General features: G+C 44.0%; 1 protein-coding gene across 1 annotated transcript; it reads left to right on the top strand.

Moving 5' to 3' along the window:
- The first annotated feature begins 7,397 nt into the window (after positions 1-7,397).
- On the top strand, positions 7,398-10,237 carry IL9 (interleukin 9). The gene is made up of 5 exons (XM_005890423.2): positions 7,398-7,511; positions 7,627-7,662; positions 7,747-7,779; positions 8,769-8,900; positions 10,127-10,237. Exons 1-5 carry the CDS (start codon positions 7,398-7,400, stop codon positions 10,235-10,237), a joined length of 426 nt encoding a protein of 141 aa, XP_005890485.1.
- The last annotated feature ends 837 nt before the right edge of the window (positions 10,238-11,074 follow it).

Raw genomic sequence — 11,074 nt, 5'->3', positions numbered from 1 at the left:
CTTGGGTTCTAAAATTACTGAGGATGGTGACTGCAGCCATGACATTAAAAGATGCTTGCTCCTTGGAAGAAAAGCTGTGATGAACCTAGACAGTGTATTAAAAAGCAGAGATCCCTTTTCTCTTAAAGGTCCATATATATAGTAAAGCTATGGTTTTTCCAGCAGTCATGTATGGATGTGGGAGTTGGACCATAAAGAAGGCTGCACCAAAGAATTGATGCTTTCAAACTGTGGTGCTGGAGAAGACTCTTGAGAGTCCTTTGGATAACAAGGTGATCAAACCAGTCAATCTTAAAGGAAATCAGTCCTGAATATTCATTGGAAGGACCGATGCTGAAGCTCTAATTCTTTTGCCACCTGATGTGAAGAGCTGACTCACTGGAAAAGACCCTGATGCTGGGAATGATTGAGGGCAGGAGGAGAAGGAGATAAGACAGTGGGTGAGATGGCCGGATGGCACATCAGCTCAATGGACATGAGTCTGAGCAAACTCTGGGAGATAGTGAAGGACGGGGAAGCCTGGGATGCTGAAGTTTATGGGGTCGCAAAGAGTTCGACATGACCAAGCAACTGAACAACAGCAACAAAGGCACTTTTGAAAGTGACAAGTAATAAGATGCAGGCAGATACACTCAGCCGTATATTTAGGTATAGAAGAGCCACAGAAACTCAAGATCATGGTACAATAGCACCAGTATAAGTAGACCAGTCACTAGGACAAATCAAGGAGTCCAGAAATACAGCTAAGCAGATAAATGCAGCTCAAGTTGACAGCTGTGTGGCTAAGGTGACGCTCAGCCTCTCTGAACTTCAAATTCCACATCTATAAAACGGGGCTAATAAGGATTGTCTAGAGGCCTGTCAGATAACATACATAAAGTGCTTAGCATGTTACCCTGTACACATTAAGCAAATTCAACAAATTCTAGTGCCTTCCGCAGTAGGATCCAGAACAGGAGCTCTTATCCTTTCTTAATTAGATGGACACTAATAAACTGGCAGAGCAAAGGGGTCCCACAGTCTCTAATTAACATAGGGGCAGGTTTCAGGTACTGATGGGCTAGGTGGATGGGAGGATGTAAAAACTTCATTGATAAAGATAGCTTGGGAGACTTCCCTGGTGGTTCAGTGGCTAAGACTCCAAGCTCCTAATGCAGGGGCCCTGAATTCAACCCCTGCACGCCACAGCTAAGAGACCCCACATGCTGCAACCAAAGATCCTGCATGCCACAACCAAGACCTGGCGCAGCCAAATAAATAAAAACAGAAGGTAGCCTGGATTGTTAGTCACCATCAGTGAGGAGGACGAGAAGCAGGGAGGGGAAGGGGGACAGGATGCTGGTCTTGGAGCTCTGGAAACCACATGGGAGCCAGTCTGGGAGCAGTAGCTTCTGTGTCCAGGGGACCCAGAATTTCCTTAGGAGGGATGGGTGGGAGGAAAGGGGTGCTGGGCACCCAGCTAGAAATCACCTCCTTGGGGGAGAAGCCTCCAGAGGCACCACAGCGCATCCAGTGGGATTTGCCCCATCACACTTGACCAGGAAATACCAACCTAGAAATAACTATCTGATTAAGAAATTAGTGCTTGAGGAGTGTCATAACTAGTTATCTCTTGGTTGTTTACAGAAAAAGGTGGAATGGGTTTTACTTAGAAACTGAGTGCCTTTGTGGGGTGTGGGGGGCAGTGTACCAGTTTGCACTGTGGCTTCCTAGAACAAATAACCATTTTGTTTTATTCCCAGAGAAATAATCCATGACACATGGGTTTTTAATCACAGAATAAAAATGTCAAACTTTATCTTTAGAACAAAATAAATGTTTGAGTATAGTCTTTTGTCATTTATTGTAAAATATATTATCTAGGCTACATCTTGGTGAACATCTTACTCTCCAACCTTCTTGATAAAGTAGGTGAGTAATGAATTTCTGAGCTTGGTGCATTTCCTCTGTAAGAGATCATTTGCATATTTACATTTTCATACTGAAAGAAATCCTAGAAGCTAAACTACAAAAGTTGTAGACTTTGCGTAGATAAACATCTGCTGTTTACTGGTGTTTTGAATCACAAAGCTACCATTTAAATATTATTAATTCTTTTCTTCTTTATAACTGAGTGGGTGGGGATATGGGAAAGAATTGTAAAGAACAGTCACCTCTCTCTCTCTGTCTGTTTCATCCTCTACAGAGCTGAAGTTTCCACACCCGACATGCCTTCCTCGTGTAGTTCAATGAGAATTGAAAGGGAGAAGATTTAACAGTACTTCAAATTTCTCAAGAGACTACTGAACAGGAGGGTTTGTTTTGTTCATTGATAAAATCACTCTTCAAAGTCTTTCCTGGCTCAGGTTTTTAAAATGTTATATTCACTCTTTCTTGTTACTGATCCATGGAGAATATGCATTGGTCATTTCATAAATAATATAAATGCTAAGTTTTAACAAGATGGAATATATTCATCATTCATTCATTTAACCAGTAATTCCTGAGCACTTAACATAGGCTGCACCCTGGAAATACAAAGATGAGCAAGACTCAGTCATCATATCGGCTCTCGTGGAACTTACAGTCCACCAGGAGGAATAGACCCTAAGACAGAATCGTACACATTGCAAGGGTTACTGTAGTCAGGGAGGGCTTCTTGGAGGAGGGGGCTTTTGAGCTGAAACCTGAAGGATGAGAATGGGCCATACATGGAAGAGCTGAAGAAGAATATTCTGGGCAGAGCTTAGCAAGGCAATGGCCTGGAGACTGGATACAGAAAGAACCAATGTGACTGGAGGGTGGTAGGTGAGGTAGGTGGTAGGTGAGAGTAGCAGAGCATGAGCAGAGTCTGTATCAGATCAGACCAAATCTCCAAATGTAAACATGGCTTGTTCCTGAAGAAGTATTCCAGATGGAACACTCCTGTCCTTCCATGAGGTAGGCCTAGGTAATCTACCCAGGCTCCTATGCAGGTGAGCATGGGCGGTACTGATGCTTGGAAAGACAAGATGACCTGCCCAAGAAGCACCAGTGTCCACGGATCCCCTTTCCCCGGCACCAGCTCTTAGAGGGCAGGGGGAGGGTGGGTGACCCAAGGCTCACTTGCTGGTCAGGCCAGGATTAGGCCCAGGGGGAGAAAAGAAGGTAAGTTCACCCACTTCTTTTGACTTCATTATGTAAAGCTCTTCCCAGTAAACCAGGCCCTACCTGAGACTCCTTGGTGGGTCATGGCTATACCAAGAGAAGACGCTTTGCTCATGGGACCACCAAGTTCACTCCATAGACAGCAGCAGGAAGTCCTACGCTTGGGCCTTCTTCGTTTCAGGGAATCTGGCTGCCAAAGATTCCAAGGCCCCCAGTCCCTTTCTGTCTGTATGGAGGGCTGACCTGAATAAGCAGGATAATGGGAGAAGAGACACAGGGCCACCAGCTTCTAACTGTACCCTTCTCAGCAGCGGGAGACAGCCAGCGGTGTCTTCTGAAAATAAGGAATGCCGTATGTCAACTAGGCCAGGGGTAGGCAACTTTTTTTCTGTAAAGGATCAGAGGGTCAATATTTTAGACATCACAGGCTACATACATTCTCTGTCATGAATTCTTCTTTTCTTTTATCTATTAATTATAATTTTTACTGGGGTATAGTTGCTTTACAATTTTGTGTTACTTTCTGCTGTACCACGAAGTGAGTCAGCTATATGTGTACATATTAATATACCCCTTCCCTCTTGGCCCTCCCTCCCAGCTTCCCATCCTGCAACCACCACCCCACCCCTCTAGGTCATTACAGAGCACTGAGTTGAGTTCCCTGCTCTATACAACAGCTTCCCACAGCTATCTGTTCTACACATGGCAGTGGACATACATCATTCCCAATCTTCCAATTTATTCCCTGCCCAACCTTTTGCCCACACATCCAATCCCTACATCTGCATCTCTATTCCCGCCCTGCAAATAGTTTCATCTGTACCGTTTTAACAAACCTTCGAAAGGATTCAAAACTATTCTTAGCTTGCAGAGCTTACACTGAATCTGGCCAAATAGTTGTTGAGTCCTAAACTAGACTGCATTGTCCTGTCAAATTCAACCTAAAGCTACTTAGTCTACATTATCTGCTGCATAAATATTTCTCTTAATCTTTATAAGAATCCTCTGAGATAGGCTTTATATATGACAACCCCATCCCCAGTTCATTCTGTTTTATGGTCAAGAGATGGAAGCTTGGAGAGGTCAAGACACCCACCCAAGGCCATGTGTTTAACAAATGGTAGAAGTAAGATCTGAATCCAGGCAGTCTGTTTTCAGGGTTCCTGGTCTTAATCATGACACTATACAATCCCCTCAGTAACTGACTTTGGACGAGTCCATTTTTCTTTCTGGGTTCACCCCCATCTGTGCAATAAGTGAAGACTTCCTTAGTGTGAGAGGTATACCTGATGCTATGGCAAATGCTTCCCATGGTTCATACACACAGCATTAAATAATGTTGATTCAAGCAGTGAGATGACTGGCCTTTCAAGTCTCTTAAAACTTCCAATGATGTCAGGGAAAACGGTTCAATCTGACTCTCACATATCTTTAACATCTCTCCAGCATGTGCTAGTTTCCATTTATATTAAGAGCTTCCCATTTTTACTGAGTTTCAAGGTTCAGGGTCTTCAGTAGGCAGTGAAACCTAGCATGAATTTAGGACCACTCTTCTATTCTTATCATTACTTTCTCTTGTTTCACAGTTTCGTTTTTATGATTATTTTCTGTTTATGTAAAGTATTAGTGTTGCTATTGTTGCAATTCTCTTATTCTTTCCTTCATGGTTATAAGATTGCTGCTGAAGCTCCTGCCATCACATCCATGCCCAAACAGATAAGGGGAGGTTTCAGCTACTCTTTTCTCCTTCTACCAAGAAAGCAAAAGAATTATACAGACATCACATTGAACAGAACATGTCACATGGTGGCCGGCAGCAGCAAGAGAGCCTTAAAAAGTGAATGTTTGGCTGGGCACTTGCCACCCTGAACTAATCAGGGTCCTACCTTCAGGGAAAGGGAATAGACACCAGGCTTGGTAATAAAAGTGTTTACCATAGGCTGCTGCTAAGTCACTTCAGTCGTGTCTGACTCTGTGTGACCCCATAGACGGCAGCCCATCAGGCACCCCCGTCCCTGGGATTCTCCAGGCAAGAACACTGGATTGGGTTGCCATTTCCTTCTCCAATGCATGAAAGTGAAAAGTGAAAGGGAAGACACTCGGTCGTGTCCGACTCTTCGCTACCCCATGGGCTGCAGCCTACCAGGCTCCTCCGTCCATGGGATTTGCCAGGCAAGAGTACTGGAGTGGGGTGCCATTTCCTTCTCCATACATAGGCTAGGGGGCTAGGGGGCCTTTGAACCTTCTTCTTCATGCCTGCAGAGCATAGGCTTGGAAGTCAGAGAGGTGGGGGGATTTGAGGAATTAAGCAGAAAGCCAATTTCTTTTTATATTGTTTGCCACCAAGATACTCCTTTTCTCTAGTGCAGCCACACACCAATGATCCGTCGTCACCCCTAAGACACAACGTGCACTGAGAAAAGCAAAAATGTCACACGCTCTTACAGCAGGAGGAAGAGTGGTGAGAAACGTATGGACTTGTGCCCGTTGGCCACTATGGCACAAATGCCCAGCAAAGTGCCTTTTCAGTCTCTGTTGTGTAGAAGATGCGTTTTCTTAAGTGCACACACCTCCAAATATGTACCCTGGAAACTAGATCTAAAAACCTTATAAAATCTCAGTTTATGTTCACCTTCCTTACTATTTCGAAAACTTTTCATATTAGTGATTTGACCCCAAAACATTTCGTAATGGCTCATTGTTCCCCAGGCACTTTCCTAGTACTGAGGATACAGGGGTGAGCTAGATCCCCAAGCGGCACATATCCTGATGGAAAAGGCGGACAAACACACACACACACGCACACACAGGGCAGCAGGAGAGTCAAAATATGAAGGTCTGGACCTGGAACTCAGACTTCTGGGTTTAAAGACAAAATTTGTTGCTTTCTGGCTGTGTACTTTTGGGCAAATTTGGTTTTGGGCAAATTGCCTCTCTGTGCCTAGTTTTCCCATCTATAAAATAAAATAATGAGGATAATTATACTACGTACTTCTTAAGGATACAGTTAAGACTGCTTTTTGGCTCATAGCGATAAGAACAGCTTTGCCAAAAAATCAAGAAGGTAAGCTGCAGTCAGTGTTTTAAAAGATTTAAAAAGGAGATGACAAATTAGCACGAACCTCATTTGATGGTTGTATGCATTACATGGCTTAATTTCCATAAAGTGCTTAGAATTGTGGCTAGTATGTACTACTGCTGCTGCTAAGTCACTTCAGTCGTGTCCGACTCTGTGTGACCCCATAGACGGCAGCCCACGAGGCTCCCCTGTCCCTGGGATTCTCCAGGCAAGAACACTGGAGTGGGTTGCCATTTCCTTCTCCAATGCATGAAAATGAAAAGTGAAAGTGAAGTCACTCAGTCGTGTCCGACCCTCAGTGACCCCATGGACTGAAGCCTTCCAGGCTCCTCCGTCCATGGGATTTTCCAGGCATGAGTACTGGAGTGGGGTGCCATTGCCTTCTCTGAGTATGTACTAAGTACTCAATAAATGTTAACTATTATCTTATTTTGAGCACAGAGTTTTTAACTGGATGTTGCACAGTGCTATGGAAGTTCCTTAAAGATGCCAAGGAATCCTCCGGGCCAGTTTTAACAGGCGTTGCTGCCGCATTCCTATGCCTTAGTTGAAGATTTCTTCCTTCAGTCACTTGTTCAAAGATGCATTTTATTTGTGTGAGGTAGAGAATCTGGCCCCAAGCATGGAAGACAAGGTTAAGATTGGGGAGCAGAATATAGTTAGACTGAAGTAGCAATGATGCAATGATGTGACTGAGCTTGCAAAACCCTGATGACATGGCAACTCTCCTGTGCTATTTCTCATCTTCCCCACCCCCCCTCCCTTCGTTAGAATACTGATGACTGGCTCTTATATCAGCATTTCCAATAAAGGAAAAAGGGGGAAATACAGACCTGGGCTTCATGGAAAGTATTTTCACTCTCACAACCAGAACCTTAAAAAAAATTATCGTTTTAAGATCTTTAGCTTTTCCTACAGCATCGTGGTACCAAACTTTTTGAAAAGCATCATTTCTGAGGAATGATACTTCCTGGGACAAGGTAGCATAGTCTTCGCCAAGTGACTCAGTTTGAGATATATGTATACATACACAATTTTTTTTTTCAATGTCAAGTGACCCAAACTTACAGAGAAAAAGTGGGCATTGGTATCAGTTTGATGTCAGGGTTTTCCCATGTTTGTAGCTTTAAATACAACGTGATCTGAAGGCATTTGAAGTCATTTGAGGACTAAGCTCCAGCTCTGTGTCAAGATGCTCCTGGCTGTGGTCCTTGCCTCTGCCCTGTTCCTCTGCTCTTCAGCCAGCCAGGGGTGTTTCACCTTGACAGGGATCAGGAATGCTGTGTACCTCATCGACAACCTGCAGGTAAGATGCAGAGGCGGGGCACCAGTGGGAAAGGCAGCGATTGAAAATTTAAGTGAAATATACAAGGATGAAAAACACGCCACTCTTCACGAGTTCTTATTTCTCTACTTTCTAGAAAGACACGTCTTCAAAATGCAGCTGCAGCACCAATGTAAGTAGATGCTCTTAAGAACTTTTCAGACTGATTTTAATATTCACATTTGGGATCTTCACATCTGAAATTTCTCTTTTGCAGGCGACTGATTGTTTGTGTCTGCCCATTTCCTCTGTAAGTATAGTAAAAGTGAATTATCTTGATCTTGTTTTTTCTTAAGCTTTTAAGTCAAAATTGTTCTATTTGATGTATTTTAAGTAAGAAAGTGTGACTTCATTACAATCATTACAGATTAGTAACAATTTTGAAAACCTTTCAAAATCTTGAAATTCTATACTGTATACATTTCTTTGCGTTTAGTCTCCTTGAGAAGTCTGAACACTTTTCAATAAAAAGAATCTTGAATGTGTTTTGAGATTAGTGGCCATGTACACAAACTGGGACTGAGAATGGAATAAATGATGTAGCTCATAGCGCATTATTTTCTAATGCATTTGCTGGCAACTCCAGGGTTGCAAAACAATGTAGATAAGTCGACAGCCCTTTGTCCTTCCTCTGGCCTCAGCTATCCATATGCTCTGTCCTCTCCCTCTGTCTGTCCCTCCCTGCTTCTCTCCTTCCCTCCCTGTCCTTCCCTTTAGCTGATTTATAGTGGCTATTGCAAGGTTTGAAGGCTGCCCTCCGGAAGGATAGGGCATCTGAGATTGCGGGTGGAGGGGAAGTAAAAGGGGTTTCCGGGGAGGAAACCTTCTGGGGAGGAACCACACATTCATGGCCTAGCCCATCCCCTGGGTTTGTAATCCAGTTTTAGCTACTGCGGAAACAATGGTGGTGGTGGTTTCATTGCTATGTCGTGTCCAACACTTGTGATCCCGTGAATGCAAGGCTCCCTTGTCCACGGGATTCTCCAGGCAAGAATACTGGAGTGGGTTGCCATTTCCCTGTCCAGGGGATCTTCCCAACCCAGGGATTGAACTCGCATCTCTTGGATTGGCAGGCGGATTCTTTACCACTGAGCCACCTGGGAAGCCCAAGATTACATTGGTTTAATTACATAGATTACATTGGTTAAATTAAAATCACCTCTAAAAGCATTCTCTTTGTGATTCCTACTCAAAGCTGCCTCTGGGTGTTTCTTTTCCTAACTCCCTGTTATTTACCAGGGCGACTGCTCCACAGCATGCTTCCAAGAGGGTTTGTCACAGATGAGCAGCTCCACAGTGAACACAAGATTCCACCTGATTGTCAATCAGCTGAAGAAAATAGTCGTAACCCTCAAGAGCAACAAGTGTGGAGTAAGTGTGTTTTTATCTGTGATGTGCTCTGGTTAGTTATTCCTGTGAGAATGTCAATGCCAACTCCACCTGAATGGGAAAGGGTAATAAGGTTGGAACTGGTAGTTCAGAGTTGATTAGAGACATCTAAGAAACTTATTCAGAACAAGAGAATTAATGTGAGCTCTGCCTGGATGCCACGGAATCCCAGAGTCAGACACGGCTGAGCAACTGAACTGAACGAAACTGCCCAGATGGCTCATCGTTCCATCTCATTTTAAAAAACACTCACCTCTCTGTTGGCTTTTACTTCTCTCCATCTCTTGAATAATGAAAGAATCTAGCCACATTGTAATTAGAAGCTAAATCTTGAGAATCGGGGCTATAGCCCATACCATTCTAAATTATCCTTGAGATTCAGTTAGCTGAGTAGACGATGTGACCTGTGAGTTACAGGTTTTCTTTCCACTGAACTGGGAGGTGTTTAAAGGCAGACACATCCATATCCAGGTGGAAGCTTGTCACGTGCCCTGAATGCCTGTGTATATATATACCCTAGACCCTGGAGGAAAGGGCAGCGGGTAAACTATTGCATTACTATTGCTACGAGGGCCCCTCCTCACTCAGTTACTGGATTGCAGAGGCTTCTGCCATCAGCAGCATGCAGTTCTAAGTGCTTCATTTATACTGTTTCAGTGAATACCTACCTTAATGACAACTGTCAGACTTATACCCTATGCTGTGAAGGAGGAAACTGACGCTCAGTGAGGTTAACTGATTTGCCCAAGGCTACATGTTTAACAAATGGCAGCGTTGAGATTTGAACTCTGGTCTATGAAACAGCCAAATCCTCTTCTTAGTCATTGTGCTATAAAACAACCTTGGAAGGACAACCGAACATGAAATAACAAAATTTTAAGCCTCAAAGTATCTCAAGAAGACATCCTCCAATAAGATTTAGGACCCCTTGATAAGGGTGTGTGTGTGTGTGTGTGTGTGTGTGTGTGTGGCAAGCAGGCACCTGAAATCCTACCACAAAGTCAAGCACCTGTGCTACCTACACAAAATGTTAGCCCTGGAGCCTCATTCATTTGCTCCTTACCTCAAGCCCCCTTACTGCCTGCACACCCTCCATTCCCAATGACCACCCTCTCCTGCTCACCAGGTTCTAGGCAGGGCAGTTTCTGGGGTTGCTGGGCTCCAGACTGTTTTAGTCACTCTGCCTTTGTCAACTTTTATCCCCACAGTCTTTTGCCTGTGAACAGCCATGCAACCGAACCACAACAGGCAATACGCTGACATTTCTGAAGGCTCTGCTGGAAAGTTTCCAGAATGACAGAATGAGAGGCAAAGCATGAAGCTGAAATGTTATTTATTCTATTTATTGAATTTAGAAAGCCTCCTCTTTAAGTTGTTGTAATTTAAAAAATCAAATAAGCCATGTTAAATCAAAATCAGCTGTAATAATTTGTTTAAAATTTTATGTCTTTATTTTGGAATAAATAGATATGGGAAAAAAGCTCAATCTGGTCTGCAGGTGCTTATTTGTTCCTTGATGCTCAGAACAAAGAAAGCTACTGCTGCTACTGCTAAGTCTGTTCAGTCGTGTCTGACTCTGTGCGACCCCAGAGACAGCAGCCCACCAGGCTTCCCCGTCCCTGGGACTCTCCAGGCAAGAACACTGGAGTGGGTTGCCATTTCCTTCTCCAATGCATGAAAGTGAAAAGTGAAAGGGAAGTCGCTCAGTCGTGTCTGACTCTTAGCGACCCCATGGACTGCAGCCTACCAGGCTCCTCCATCCATGGGATTTTCCAGGCAAGAGTACTGGAGTGGGATGCCATTGCCTTCTCTGAAAGAAAGGTACAAGCTCTGTCAATGAGCTGATGGGTCAAGTGAAAGTGAAAAGTGTTGATCGCTCAGTTGTGTCTAACTCTTTGTGACCCCATGGACTGTAGCCCACCAGGCTCCTCTGTCCATGGAACTCTTCAGGCAAGAATACTGGAGTGGGTAGCCATTCCCTTCTCCAAGGGATCTTCCTGACTCAGGGATTGAACCCAGGTCTCCTGCATTGCAGGCAAATTCTTTACTGTCTGAGCCACCAGGGAAGCCCCTGATGGATCAAATACTCCTGTAATAATTGTAAGGCTTATTCCCTGAACAAAAACTTGAAGCCTCATGAACCGTGTCTGGGATTG

The sequence above is a fragment of the Bos mutus genome, chromosome 7, assembly GCF_027580195.1.
Source record: "Bos mutus isolate GX-2022 chromosome 7, NWIPB_WYAK_1.1, whole genome shotgun sequence".
Classification (NCBI taxonomy): domain Eukaryota; kingdom Metazoa; phylum Chordata; class Mammalia; order Artiodactyla; family Bovidae; genus Bos; species Bos mutus.
This window is presented reverse-complemented; position numbering and strand designations above follow the sequence as displayed.